The 15,220-nt window shown below is 41.7% G+C and overlaps 1 protein-coding gene across 5 annotated transcripts in view; it reads left to right on the forward strand.

Moving 5' to 3' along the window:
• The first annotated feature begins 10,761 nt into the window (after nt 1-10,761).
• SPATA13 (spermatogenesis associated 13) overlaps nt 10,762-15,220 on the forward strand; it is a 328,600-nt gene continuing 324,141 nt past the window's right edge. For 2 of the 5 annotated variants that reach the window (XM_016925048.4, XM_016925050.4), the window contains exons 1-2: nt 10,783-11,206; nt 15,005-15,211. In XM_016925048.4, the coding sequence (XP_016780537.3) occupies nt 15,172-15,211 (40 nt within the window). In that variant the 5' untranslated portion in view covers nt 10,783-11,206; nt 15,005-15,171. Of the gene's footprint in view, nt 11,207-15,004; nt 15,212-15,220 lie in introns of all 5 variants that reach the window. The other 3 variants (XM_016925049.4, XM_009426740.5, XM_009426738.5) reach the window with 3 other exon arrangements.

The following is a 15,220-nucleotide window of genomic DNA, read 5'->3' on the forward strand; positions in this document are numbered from 1 at the left end:
ACTCCTGACTTTGTGATCCACTGGCCTCGGCCTCCCAAAGTGCTGGGATTACAGGCGCGAACCAACACGCCTGGCCTTTTTTTTAATTATTATTATTATACTTTAAGTTATTGGATACATGTGCAGAATGTGCAGGTTTGTTACATAGGTATACATGTGCCATGGTGGTTTGCTGCACTCATCGACCTGTCATCTACATTAGGTATTTCTCCTAATGCTATCCTTCCCCTAGACCCCCACCCTGCGACAGGCCCCAGTGTGTGATGTTCCCCTCCCTGTGTCCACATGTCCTCATTGTTCAACTCCCACTTATGAGTGAGAACATGTGTTTGATTTTCTGTTCCGTGTGTGTTTGTTGAGAATGATGGTGTCCAGCTTCATCCATGTACCCGCAAAGGACATGAACTCATCCTTTCTTATGGCTGCATAGTATTCTATGGTGTATATGTGCCCCCATTTTCTTTATCCAGTCTATCATTGATGGGCATTTGGGTTGGTTCCAAGTCTTTGCTATTGTGAACAGTGCTGCAATAAACATACATGATGCATTTTTTTTTTCAGACTGAGTCTTGCTCTGTTGCCCAGGCTGGAGTGCAGTGGTATAGTCTCTGCTCACTGCAACCTCTGCCTTCTGGGTTCAAGCGATTCTCCTGCCTCAGCCTCTGGAGTAGCTGGGATTACAGGCGTGCACCACCACGCTCAGCTAATTTCTGTATTTTTAGTAGAGACGGGGTTTCAACATGTTGGCCAGGCTGGTCTTGAACTCCTGACCTCAAATAATCTGCCCACCTTGGCCTCCCAGAGTACTGAGATTACAGGCGTGGGGCACCGCGCCCAGCCTAGTGATGCAGTTTCTACAGTCATTCGTCATTTGAAGCAAATTGGAAAGGTGAAAAAGCTCGATAAGTTGGTGCCTCGTGAACTGACTGAAAATTTAAAGAAAATCACCATTTTGAGGTGTCGTTGTCTCTCATTCTATGCAGCAACAATGAACCATTTCTTGATTGGATTGTGATGTGACGAAAAGTGGATTTTATACGACAACCGGCAATGACCAGCTCAGTGGTTGGACCAAGAAGACGCTCCAAGGCACTTCCCAAAGCCAAACTTGCACCAAAAAAGGTTATGGTCACTATTTGGTGGTCCTCGGCTCGTCTGATCCACTGCAGCTTTCTGAATCCCAGTGAAACCATTGCATCTGAGGAGTGTGCTCAGCAAATTGATGACATGCACTGAAAACTCCAGCGCCTGCGGGCAGCATTGATCAACAGAAAAGCCCAATTCTTCTTCATGACAGCACCTGACCACGTGTCACACAACTCATGCTTTAAAAGTTGAACAAATTGGGCTACGAAGTTTCGCCTCATCTGCCGTATTCACCTGATCTCTCGCCAACTGACTACTACTACTTCAAGCATTTTGACAACTTTTTGCAGGGAAAATGCTTTCAGGACCAGCAGGATGCAGAAAATGCTTTCAAGAGTTTATTGAATCCTGAAGAATGGATTTTTACACTATAGAAATAAACAGACTGGGCGCAGTGGCTCACGCCTGTAATCTCAGCACTTTGGGAGGCCAAGGCAGGCAGATCACCTGAGGTCAGGAGTGTGAGACCAGCCTGACCAACATGGAGAAACCCTGTCTCTACTAAAAATACAAAATTAGCCAGGCGTGGTGGTGCATGCCTGTAATCCCAGCTACTTGGGAGGCTGAGGAAGGAGAATCACTTGAACCCAGGAGGCGGAGGTTGTGAGCTGAGATTGCACCACTGCATTCCAGCCTGGGCAGCAAGAGTGAAAGTCCATCTCGGAGAAAAAAAAAAAAAAAAAGGAAAAAGAAAAGAAAAGAAAAAAAACTTATTTCTCATTGGCAAAAATGTGTTGGTTGTAATGGTTCCTATTTTGATTAAGAAAGATGTTTGAGCCTAGTTATAATGATTTAAAATTCACAGTCCAAACCGCTGTTACTTTTGCACCAACCTAAAAATACTTGTATACGTGTGAAACATGCCAGACTTTCAAGGCAGGAGATGTGTGACAGATGTGAAGGGATTTCTTGGGAGGTTTTTAGGAAGCCTTTGGAAGCAGTTCTTATCTCAGACATGCAAGCATGAGCCTCCTCTTTTGTGCATTCCCAGCCCTGTTTTGTCAGGGTCTGAAAAGAGTGATTCCATCCTGGTATGTGCAATTCTCACAGCTTGTATAGATAAAATTTTGCAACTGTGCAAATATTTCTGCAGAGTAAATATCTAGGAATAGAAGAGGTAGTTCAAAAAGTAAACACATTTGAAATTCTAATAACTATTGTCAACAGCCCTCCTCAGTGCTGGTACTAATTACACTTCTAAGAGCTGTGTATGACGGGAGCTGTTTTCCCTCACCCTCACCAGAAGTACTTTTTTATATTTTTCAGTTTTCCTACTTGTTAAGTGAGCAGTGATTTCTTAGTATTGTTTTAATTTGGATTTTTTTTTATTATGAGCAAAGTCGAGCATCTTTTCTCATGATTAAAATGCTGTTGTATTTCCTTTTCTGTTAACTGTTCTGGTCATTTTTTCTATTGGATTGTTGGTTTTTTCCTTATGGATTTCTAGAGGAACACTGTTTTACTCATAGTTCGTCTTTTGACATTATTTATAGTGTTTTCATCATATAGGCTTAACTTTTTTTTTGAATCAGGGTCTTACTCTGTTGCCCTAGATGGAATGCAATGGCACAATCATGGGTCATTGCAACCTCCTATCTCCCAGGCTCAAGTAATCCTCCGGCCTCAGCCTCTCAGGCAGCTGGGAATACAGGTATGGGCCACCACGCCCAGCTAATTTTTGTATTTTTTGTTTGTAGATACGGGGCTTCACTGTGTTTCCCAGGCTAGTCTCGCAATCCTGGGCACAAGTGTTTCACCCACCTCAGCCACCCAAAGTGCTGGGATTATAGATGTGAGCCACTGTGCCCAGCCAACAATTTTTATAATGACCTCTGGATTGTGTATCATGCAGTTGGCCCTCTGTATCTGTGGGTTCTGCATCCAAACTATGGATTGAAAAGGTTCCAAAAAATCAAACAATAAAAATAATGCAAATTTTAAAACAATACATTATAACAACTATTTACATAGTACTTACACCATATTAGGTATTAGAAGTAATCCTTATAAGTACAGAGATGATTTAATGTTCATAGGTTATATGCAAATATTGCACCATTTTATATAAGAGATTTGAGGCCGGGCACGGTGGCTCACACCTGTAATCACAGCACCTTGGGAGGCTGAGGTGGGTGGATCACGAGGTCAGGAGATTGAGACCATCTTGGCTAACACAGTGAAACCCTGTCTCTTCCAAAAAAAAAAAAAATTACAAAAAATTAGCCGGGCGTGGTGGCGGGCACCTGTAATCCCAGCTACTTGGGAGGCTGAGGCAGGAGAATGGCGTGAACCCGGGAGGCAGAGCTTGCAGTGAGCCGAGATTGTGCCACTGCACTCCAGCCTGGGTGACAGAGTGAGACTCCATCTTAAATATATATATATACACACATACATATATATATACATATACATATATATACACATATACATATACATATATATACACATATATATATTTGAGCATCATGGACTTTGGTATCTGAGGGAGATCCTGGAACAAATGTGCCATGTACACAGAGGAACAACTGTAATCAGAAAGGCTTTTCCCATTTGCTATGGTTTGAATGTATCTCTCAAAGTTCATGTGTTGGAAACTTAATCCCCGATGCAAGTGTCAAGAAGTGGGACTTTTAAGAGGTGATCAGGCTATGATGAGTCTGCCCTCATGAGTGGATTAATAGTGTCGTTTTGGGATGAGTTCCTGACAAATAGATGAGTTCACCTCCTTCCTCTCGTACTCTCTCATGTGTGCTTTTGTGCCCTTCTGTCCTTCTACCATGGGATGACACAGGAAGAAGGTCCTAGCCAGATGCAGCCCCCTGATCTTGGACTTCCAAGCCTTCAGAAGCATGAGCCAAATACATTTCTGTCTATTATAACTTATCTTTTTTTCACTGATTTTAGATGAAATTTTTACTGTAAATTCTTGTATGTATTTGGGTATATTTCTCTGGACTTTTTGATAACATGTTTCTCCTTTTGTTTATAATTATAGCAACTTTATGTTTTAATATTTGCTCTTCTTTTTCAAAGTGTTCCTAATATTCTTGTTTGCTTTTCAACATGAATATTAAAAGTAGATTAATAAATGAAACAACAATAACAACAAAACAATCATACCTATTGGCATTTAATTTATGAATGAACTAAGGAAGAATTGCCATCTTTATTATGTTGAGGTTTCTTGTTCAAGTACACAAATGTCTTTCCATTTGTTTAAGTATTTTTGTTTTGATTTTGATGTATTCTTTATATAGCTCATGTGATTTCTCACTTATTAATTCCAATGGATTGTTCGTTGCTGCTATTGTGACAAGTGAACTCTGTATCAGTAGGAGTTTCAGCAGGGAAGAATGACTCTATTTATATTGGTTAACTAGAGAGATAAAAAGTGATATTTACAAAAATGTAAACAAAATAAAAACCAAGAGTAGTACCTTTGAGCTGGTAACAGTAGTCCTGGTCCCTCATTTTCACACCTAAGCATGAATGATTGGAAGGAGTAGTTGCTGTACTCCAGAGACAGCACTCTTATTGGAGAGGCCAACTGATAAGAGCTATCCATTGCCCTCGCCCACTGTGATCCCTCCAGAAAATAGGGATAAAAGAGAAAATAAGTATGCTACCCCACTCTCCTCCATTCCTTAGATCTCCTGTTGGGGCTTCCCAGTGGCCAAGCCCAACCAGAGGCAAGAGGGCAAGAGAGTCCATTGCTAGGATCAGTACTGTCGAGGCTTGCTAGGGAAAGAGCAGGAGGGAGTCCAGTGAGAGTTAATCTGGCGACAAACAGAGGATACCCAATGCTGTGTCCTTTCTCCCACTGAATGCTCTATTGACAGTTATTTTTTATATTTGAAAGACACTGATTTTTACTTTTTTTTTTTTTTTTTTGAGACAAGGTCTCACTCTGTAGCCCAGTCTGGAGTACAGTGGGGCAATCACGGCTTCTTGCAGCCTCAACCTCCCTGGGCTTAAACAGTCCTTGAGGCCATCTCAGCCCCCAGAGTAGCTGGGACCACAGACTTGCACCACCACGCCCAGCTGATTTTTGTTTTTCTTGTAGAAACGAGGTTTCACCATGTTGGTCAGGCTGGTCTCAAACTCCTGAGCTCAAGCGATCCGCCAGCCTGGGCCTCCCAGAGTGCTGGGATTACAGACTTGGGTCACCGAAACTGGCCTGTGAATTTTATTGAATGCAAATTGTACCTCAAAAAATGCAAAATATAGGCCAGGCCTTGTGGCTGATGTCTGTAATCCCAGCACTTTGGGAGTCCAAGACAGGTGAATAACCTGAGGTCAGAAGTTCAAGACCAGCCTGAGCAACATGGTGAATCTCCGTCTCTACCAAAAATACAAAAATAGCCAGGCGTGGTTGTGTGTGCCTGTAATCCCAGCTACTTGGGAGGCTGAGGCAGGAGAATTGCTTGAGCCCGGGAGGCGGAGGTTGCAGTGAGCCAAGATCGTGCCACTTCACTCCAGCCTGGACAACAGAGATCCTGTCTCTACAAAAAGAAAAGAAAAGGTAAATGTTTTTAACCTGATAAACTTCCGACCTGTTTTTCCAAAGGGATGTTAGGTACAGTGTAACTAACCACTAGCAATAGATGAGTATTCCAGTTGTTCTACCTTCCAGCACTTTGGGAGGCCCAGGAGGGTGGACTGCTTGAGCTCAAGAGTTGCCCAGCCTGGGTAACACAGAGAGACCTCATCTCTATTCTTTAAAAAATTAAAAAGAAAAAAAGTTACTGGCTATTTACATATATTCCCTTATGAAGGGCCTGTTTAAATCTTTTGTCCATTTTTTATTGAGTTGTCTTCTTATTGGTAAATTGTAATAGTTCTTTTTTTTTTTTTTTTTTTTTTTTTGAGACGGAGTCTCGCTCTGTTTCCCAGGCTGGAGTGCAGTGGCGCAGTCTCGGCTCACTGCAAGCTCCGTCTCCTGGGTTCATGCCATTCTCCTGCCTCAGCTGGGACTACAGGCGCTGCCACCAGGCTGGTTGATTTTTTGTATTTTTAGTAGAGACGGGGTTTCACCGTGTTAGACAGGATGGTCTCGATCTCCTGACCTCGTGATCCGCCTGTCTCGGCCTCCCAAAGTGCTGGGATTACAGGCATGAGCCACCGCGCCAGGCCTGTAATAGTTCTTTATATATGCAAGACACAAGGCCTTTGTTGGAAACATGTTTTGCAAACTTTTTTCCCATTTTATTTTCTGAAGAGGGTTTTTTAAAGAGCAAAAGGTTTTCATTTTAATGAAATTTAGTTTATTAATTTTTTTGTTTCATGCCTTTATGTCTTAATAAGAAACTTTCACCTAACCTAATATCACAAATATATCCTTCTATTTTTTTCTGACTTAAGTTTTAAGATTTTAGTTCTTAAATTTAGGTCTATGACCCATTCTGAGTTAATTTTGTTATACAATAAAAGATAAGGGCCCAGACCCTTTTTCCTCCCGTATAGAAACTATTCTAGTGCTGTTTGTTGAAAACACTAGCCTTTCATTCACTGAATGAAAATTTGGTGCTTTAATAAACATGAGTTGACTATGCGTATGTGGGTCTACTTCTGGACTGGACTCTGTCCCACTGATTGTTGTGCCTTTCCTTATCCCCATACCACACACTCTTGATAACTGAAGCATTATAGTCAGTCTTCGTATCAGGTAGTTTAAGTCCTCCAACCTTCTCTTTCTAAAATTGTTGAGCTGTTGTGAGTCCTTTTTATTTTCATATCAAGTTTAGAATTACTTGTCAATTTCTTTCTTTCTTTTTTTTCAGATGGAGTTTTGCTCTTTGTTGCCCAGGCTGGAGTGCAGTGATGCAATCTCGGCTCACCGCAACCTCTACCTTCCAGGTTCAAGTGATTCTCCTGTCTCAGCCTCCCAAGTAACAGATTACAGGCACCTGCCACCACACCTGGCTAATTTGTGTATTTTTAGTAGAGATGGGGTTTCACCATGTTGGCCAGGATGGTCTCAAACTCCTGACCTCAGGTGATCTGCCAGCCTCGGCCTCCCAAAGTGCTGGGATTACAGGCATGAGCCACCACTCCCGGCCCCAATTACTTGTCAATTTCTAAAAGAATGTGCTTGCTATGATATTTATTAAAATTGCATCAACTCTATCATAGATGCAGGAGAAATTAATATCTTAACGTTATTGAGTCTTCCAGTTCATAAACATGACCTATCTCTCCATGTGCTTAGGTCTTTTAAAATTTCTTTAAAAAGTGTATAGATCTTCCACATCTTTGGTTAAATTTATTCCTGAATATGTTTGTTATTTTGAACGTATTTGTTTTTTTTCTATTTTATTTCCATAAGTTTTTGGGGAACAGGTTGTGTTTGGTTACATGAATAAGTTCTTCAGTGGTGGTATCTGAGATTCTGGTGCATCCATCATCTGAGCAATATACACCGTACCCAATTTGTAGTCTTTTAACCTTTATCCCCCTCCCACCCTTTCCCCACAAGCCCCCAGAGTCCACCGTATCATTCTTATGGCTTTGTATCCTCATAGCTTATCTCCCACTTATGAGTGAGAACATACCATATTTCTTTTTTAAATGTCATTTTCAATTGCTTGCAACTGATATACAGAAATAAAATGTGATTATTGCATATTGATCTCTTATCCTGTGATCTTGCTGTAATCACTTGTTCTAGGAGATTTTGTATATTCCTTTAGGATTGTTTATATACATAATTATGTTGACTATGTAAATAAGACAGTTTTACTTCTTCCTTTACAAACTGTGTTTTTTTTTTCTTGTCTTTTTGAACTATCTTTGTTAGAGTGGATATTTCTGTCTTGTTTCTGTTCTAAGGTAGAAAGCACTTAGTTTTTCACAATTAAATATGATGTTAGCTCTAAGTTTTTTACAGATGCCCTTTTTTAGGTTGAGGAAATTTCGTCCTATTCTGAGTTTGCCAAGAGTTTTATCATGAATTGGTGTTGAACTTTGTCAAATAGTTTTTTCCTGCATCTGTTGAAATGATCACATGATTTTTCTCTTATATTCTATTAAAATGGTGAATTATATTATTTGCTTTTCATATCAAAGCAACATTGCATTTGTTGGAGAAACACCAGTTGATCATGGTACTTTTTTAAAAAAAATTGCTAGATTCAATTTCTTAATATTTTGTTTAAAATTTTTGCATATATTTTCATGAAGGATATTAGTCTATAGTTTTCTTATTATGTCTCTGTCAAGTATTAAACCAAGGTATTGCAGGCCTCATAAAATGAGTAGAGCAGTATTCCCTCTTCTTTTACCTGACATAGTTTGGGAGAGATGGTTATGTGTTAAAACATAATTTTTTCACTCAACATGTTAAAACTTAAATTTGTTTCAAAAAACTTAAATATTTCATAAAATTCACCATGAAGTCATCAGAGACTGGAGTTTTCTCTGTAGAAAAGTTTTTATTTAAAAAATAATTTTTACTAATAGTCTGGGCACAGTGGCTCATGCCTGTAAGCTCAGCACTTTGGGAGGTTAAGGTGGGAGGATTGCTTAAGCCCAGGAATTCAAGACCAGTCTGAGCACTGTAAGGAGACCCTATATCTACAAAACAAAAAATTTTTTTAATTAACTAGGCTTGGTGGTGTGTGCCTGTAGTCCTAGTTACTGAGGAGGCTGAGGTGGGAGGATCACTTGAGCCCAAGAGGTCAAGGCTGCTGTGAGCCATGGTCAGGCCACTGAAGTCCAGCCTGGGCAAAAGAGTGAGACACTGTTTCATAGGAATCATAATAGTAATTTGTTGTAGGGCAATCTGGGTCTTCTGGGTTTTTGTGAGTCTGTTTTTGTAATTTCTGTCTTTCAAAGAATCTTTTTTATATAAATTATTGAACTTTTTGGCATAGTGTTGCTCACAATTTTTTTTTCTTATTTTTCTTTTGATAACTGTAAGAACTGTACCAATAATTCTCTCCCACTTCTGATATTGATAATTTTTTCTTTTTCTTTTCTTTTTTATTTTCTTTTTAATTAATTAATTTATTTTTTTGAGACAGGTTCTAGCTCTGTCACCCAGGCTGGAGTGCAGTGGTGCAGTATCTGCTGACTGCATCCCTTCACCTCCTGGGTTCAAGCAATCCTCCTGCCTCCGACTCTGGAGTAGCTGGGATTACAGGCACGCATCACCACACCCGGCTAATTTTTGTATTTTTAGTAGAGATGGGGTTTACCATGTTGGTCAGGCTGGTCTCAAACTCCTAACTTCAAGTGATCCACCTGTCTCAGCCTCCCAAAGTGCTGGGATTACAAGCGTGAGGCACTGCGCACCTGGCCTGTGGCCATTGATTTTTAATTGACCAGGTTGGCTAAAAGTTTATCAACTTTCAGAGAGCAAGCTTTTGATTCCATTGACTTTTTAGTGTGTCCATTTTCTGTTTCATTGATTTCCACTGTTACCTTTATTATTTCTTTCCTTCCACTTACTTTGGGTTTATATCATTATGAGATGATCTTGTTTATCTCTAGCACCACTTTTTTCTTAAAATCTCTTTGTGATAATGCAGCTACTCCAGCTTTCTCATGCTTTCTTATGTTTCCATGGTATGCGTTTTTTCATTCTTTTACTTTCGACTCATTTGTACTTTTGCATTTAAATAGCATCTTTTGTAGACAGCACATACGTTCTTGTTTTTATTAATATATTCCACCTGCTAATCTCTGTCTTTTGGTTTGACTGTTTCATCTATTTATATTTACTATTTTTTCAGGGATGGAGTTTCTCTGTTGCCCAGGCTGGAGGGCTGTTCACAGGTCTCCTAACATTCTCTATTTGTCTTTTTTTGTTTGTTTTAGAGACAGGGTCTCATTTTGTGGAGTGCAGTGGTACAGTCACAGCTCGCTGCAACCTCAACCTCCTGGGCTCAAGCGATCTTCTCTCCTCAACCACTGGAGTAGCTGGAGTACAAGCATGCAGCACCACACCCAACTAATTAAAAAAAATTTTTTTTTGGTAGAGATGGCGGTCTTGCTATGTCTCCCAGCTGCTCTTGAACTCCTGGCCTCACCTTGGCCTCCAAAAATGCTGGGATTATAGGCATGAAGCACCATGCCAGCCCTCTATTTTTCAATTGAATACTTTCTATTGGTCTATCTTCAAGTTCACCAATGAATTCTGTCACCTACATTCTGCTACTGAGCCCACATAGTGATCTTTTATATATTGTTACTTTCTAATTTCCTTTGTTTCTAATAGTTTAACAATTGATTATCTTGGGATATAATTATATCATCTTCCAATCATGATAATTTTACCACCTGCTATGGTTTGAATGTATCTGCTAAAGTTCATGTGTTGGAAACTTGATTCCCACTTCAGTCAGGATCTCTTTGAAATTAAGAAGTGTGTGTGTGTGTGTGTGTGTGTGTGTGTGTGTGTGTGTGTCCTTGCTGCCTGAGGGTGGAGGAAGAAATTGTGAACAGGAATCCTGTATTTGCTTGTCTGTGTCACCACTCTTTCTCCCACCCTATTCGCCTCCTAGTGATCCCTCCCAAACGCTTATACCCCAATTCTTTTCCGCTGATCCTCAAGCCTGGGAAATTTTAAAGGAGATGGGAAACGACCCCGCCTTCTTATGAATATGCAACAGTAAGGGGTTGGGAGAAGGGAGAGAAAAGGCCTGCGAGAAATTCACCCCAGGTCCTCCTGCTCCGGGCTCAGCCCGGGCCCCCCACCGTCCTACCCACGAAGAACAGCAAACAATAGCACAGCCCCGGCCCTGGAAGCCGAGCTAGCCGCAGAGGGTGATGCGGAACTGCTCATCGCCAGGGAAACGCGGCATTCGGACAGCCGTCCAGAGCCTGTCTGAGTTCTGCTGGGCGGGGAGCCAGAGACTGATTCGCTGCGGTCCTGGGCCCAGCGGCTGGGAGGTCCCGCCCTGGCCGAGGAAATGAAGAGGGAGCAGGGCATGGGGCCGGCGCGCACCCGGGACAGTTTCCAGTTGGCTTCTCCGTGACCTTCCTCCCACTTCCAGCTCGGAGCGGGATGCTGGGATCCCTCCAAGGACCCTCTGAGGACGTAGGAGGGATGCTGAGACAGGCAAGTGGGATTTCTCTACAGACTGTCACCTCGCCCGCACTTTTGGAGAAGGTAGAACCAAGCAGCATTTGGCCGAAATCCTGTGCCCGTGGAACATTTTTTTCCTGAAGTGGGGGGTGAAAGTTGATGATCAGCGGCTCCGGGTAGGAGAAGGGATAGAGCTATAGGTGTGGTGAGGTTAGAAAAGTTGTCATGGCCGAGCTTGCAGTGAGCCGAGATCGCGCCACTCCATCCTCGGCGACAGAGCGAGACTCCGTCTCAAAAAAAAAAAAGAAAAGAAAAGTTGCCGCGGCCCCAGCAGGCTCAAGGGGCGAGCGCATAGGGGCGCCGGGGCAGTAGTTGCGCAAAGCCAGCCCGGCGGTCGCGTTGCCATGGCAGCGGGGGAGGGGCCGAGCCGCAGCGTGGCTGTGTTGCCGGGCAACGGAGGGGCCGCGGGGGAGGCCGGAATCTCCTGGTGCTTAGCGTCACTGCGTGAGCCCCCACTCTGATGCTTCGTTGGTGTGTGTGTCTGTCGGTGTCAATCCACAGTCCGCTGGCAGCTTCTGTCACTTGGTTAGGGAATAAACTATCACCTACTTAATACCTTAATGCTCTGCTTTTGAAAATATTTGGATTGTGGTGTTATGAAAGACATGAACAAGAATAGTACTCCTACTTAACGAAGTTTTGTTTTGTTTTGTTCGTTTTGAGACAGTCTTACTTTGTCGCCCAGGTTGGAGGGCAGTGGCGGATCTTAGCTCACTGAAACCTCTGCCTCCCGGGTTCAAGCGATTCTCCTGCCTCACCCTCCCGAGTAGCTGGGATTACAGGCGGCCGTCGCTACACAAGGCTAATTTTTGTATTTTTAATAGAGAAAGGGTTTCACCATAATGGCCAGGCTGGTCTCAAACTCCTGACCTCAGGTGATCCGCCCGCCTCGGCCTCCCTAAGTGCTGGGATTAGAAGCTTGAGCCACTGCGCCTGGCCAACAAAGTTTTTTAAAAAATACATTGTATTTCCTCGTTTTTAAGGTAGCATCTACTGATGGGAGTTCCTTAATTATCATTTAAAAAGTAAAGTACAGAACCAGATTTGGATCCACGAAACGAATTGTTCCTCAGCTTTTCAAACATACTAACCAAAAACATTTGCAAAAGAAAAATATATAAAGCCGGTAGCAGTACTAAATATTAGGCCCAGTACTAAAAATGCAGACAGTTCTACTGTTGGAAAGATGGCGACTTTCACAAAGGACTAGAGAGCATCAGCCCCATTTTATTTCTATGGGTATTTTCTTACATGGAGATGTGCTAGGTGATTTTGTCTTACTATGTCAAAGATTACTTGTTTTAGCCATATACCATAGGAAAAAAAAATGTCAAGGGGTTCGAATGATCTTTTTTAGAGCAGTTTTTTTGTAGCTACAATAGTACTTCTATTTTACAAATTATGTTATTTGTTTACTCAGATACTCATTCATCAAACATTTACTGAGGCTCTACTATGTGCTGTGTACAGTGCTAGACTTGAGAGCAGAGAGATAAGTGGTGAGAAGAACATACAAAACTGAATTAGAAAAATTCACAGTTTCGGGAGCCGGAAATGCTAGGAAGCAGTTGTAAACCACTGTGGTACATTCTCATTGTGAGATGCCACCAGGACAGCCCCTGCTACTGGCCAGGGCCTCAGGTACACAGACCACAGCTGAGCTTGGAACTTCATTTGCGTTGTGGGTTTTGCTCTTTCAAGGCAGGCATTTTTGGACCCATTTAAAATAGAAGGAGTCCAGCACTCAGAGAAGTGCGGTGATAAGCCTCATGTCTCACGGCCAGTCAGGCTCAAGATCCAAAAGCCACTGCTATGACATGTATTTTGGAACATTCACCCTTTGATCATTAAATCCTCACTACCTGAATGACTATATTTTTTGATCATTCATAATGGTAAGTGAATTTCTTAAAAACAATAACTGTAATGCAATTTTCTTTTTGGTTGAGATCTGAAGTCACGTATTTCTAAAATCAGATACCAATTGCATTCTGAAGATGTGTTCTTCCAACTGGAATGTTGTCATTGTCAATAATACTTTTTCCAGGGGTTCCTGGGAAGTAAATGAGAAAATTTAAATTTGGTTATTCATGATTTTAAAACATGTAAAGATGTGTGTGTTTTAAAGTACTGTGTTTAATAAATCGCTATAGCATTAGATTTGTTTAAAGCAAAATACACTAGTTATCATTTAAGTTTTTATTAACTTTTTAAATGTTTTGTCAGATTTCTTACTTTCCACTTGCAGCCACATTAGAGAGGTCATAGGAAAAATTTCTACCTAGAAAGTTCAGGTATGGACCTGGCTGGTCCTGCATGAACACTTTGCTATGCATTTTCCACTGCAGCCTGGGAAACCTCTTTGAACTAATTTTATAAGCTATTTTACTGTTAAAATTTTATTTTTTCAAATAGATTGCAGAATTCCTGAAGGCAAGGACCAGGTCTTCTGTGTCTTTAGAATTCTCTTCGTAATACTAAATACAACACTCTTCATAAATATTAACTGGCAGAAAAAGCAAAAATAAACTTTACCGGACTGATGAAAACTAGAGTAGAAATAATACTTTTATAGATACTATCCTGAGTCACAGAAGTTTTGCTTATTTGCTGATTTGTTTTTCATTAAACTCTATTGTGAAATGCTAGGGAGTACCTATTTCATAGGTAGAAAAACTGAGTTGTAGTGATTAGCATATGAAATATTTTTCAATGCATTATCTTCATTGAGCCTTACAACAACCACTCAGGAATTCACATCACCATTTTTTAAATATGTGAGAAAACAGAAGCTCAGAGAAGTTGAACGAGTCAGACAGGGTCACTCAGAAAGGAAGAGGTGCATCTTCTGACCGTGTGACATGATTTTTATTCTGCCATTGCAAACCAGGTACACGTGTGAGCTTTGGGAGGCTGGGTCTCCCACCAGCCCTGGAGTGCTAGGTGCAAGATCCCTTCTCTCCCTCACCTCCCTAAGGCTGCTCTGCCGTCTGGGAAGAAGGTGAGAGAAACTCTTTCAAAAGACAAAGGGGCAGGGCCAGTGAAAGGAGGAGCTGGAGAGGGGCTCCCTGGAGCAAAATGAAGTGAGATTGAGAAGGAAGAGTCAAGTGAAGTTGATCGAAAACCAGCCACTGTTCAAAAATGGGAGTGAGGGGATGGGAGAGAGTGTCTTTGTTCGGGCTGGCATCACGAAACACCACAGCCTGGGGGCTTAAGTGACAGACCTTGATTGTCCCAGTGCTGGGGGCTGGGAGTCCGAGATCAAGGAGTCTGCAGGGATGGTTTTTTCTGATGCCGCGCTCCTTGGCTCACAAACAACTGCCTTCTTACTGAGTCTTCACGTGGTCATCCTTCTATATTGTCTGTGTCCTAATCTCTGCTTATAAGGACACCAGTCATACTGGATTAGAGCCCACCCATATGACCCCATTATACCTTAATTACCGCTATGAAGGCCCTATCTCCAAACACAGTCCCATTCTGAGGTACTGGAGTCAGGACTTCATCCTGTGAATTTTGAGCCCAGAGCAGAGAATTTTTAAAAAGTGGACACTGATCTGTGACTTTGAAGACAAAACCTGTTGACCTGTTTCAATTGCTTTGTTATTCTCATTAGTATTTTCTCTTAGCACAAATAAATGGTTGAGCAAATAGTGGCCATTTATTTTTACATTAGTATATTCTGTTGGTTGTTTTTTTTTTTAAAAACATCCAGAACTGAATTCTATATCTAGCTTGCTTCATAATTTATTTTCACTCTCATCTCTGCAGGCCCAGCTTCAAACCTTGTCAAGCTCTGACAAGGGAAGATGAAGCCTAGTTCCAGCTAGGGGTGACCTGTCTATCTGCCTTTTTTGAGCTGCAGAGTGATCGGAGTCATATTCGCTGCCTGTGCAGCACCACAGGCCTGATGAAAATGAAATGGCAACACCGTGCAGATGGCAAAGCGTAGGCCTCACAAACATCCTGGCCGTGAAGGTAAGTTGA

This window comes from Pan troglodytes, chromosome 14 (assembly GCF_028858775.2).
Source record: "Pan troglodytes isolate AG18354 chromosome 14, NHGRI_mPanTro3-v2.0_pri, whole genome shotgun sequence".
In the NCBI taxonomy this organism is placed as follows: Eukaryota; Metazoa; Chordata; class Mammalia; order Primates; family Hominidae; genus Pan; species Pan troglodytes.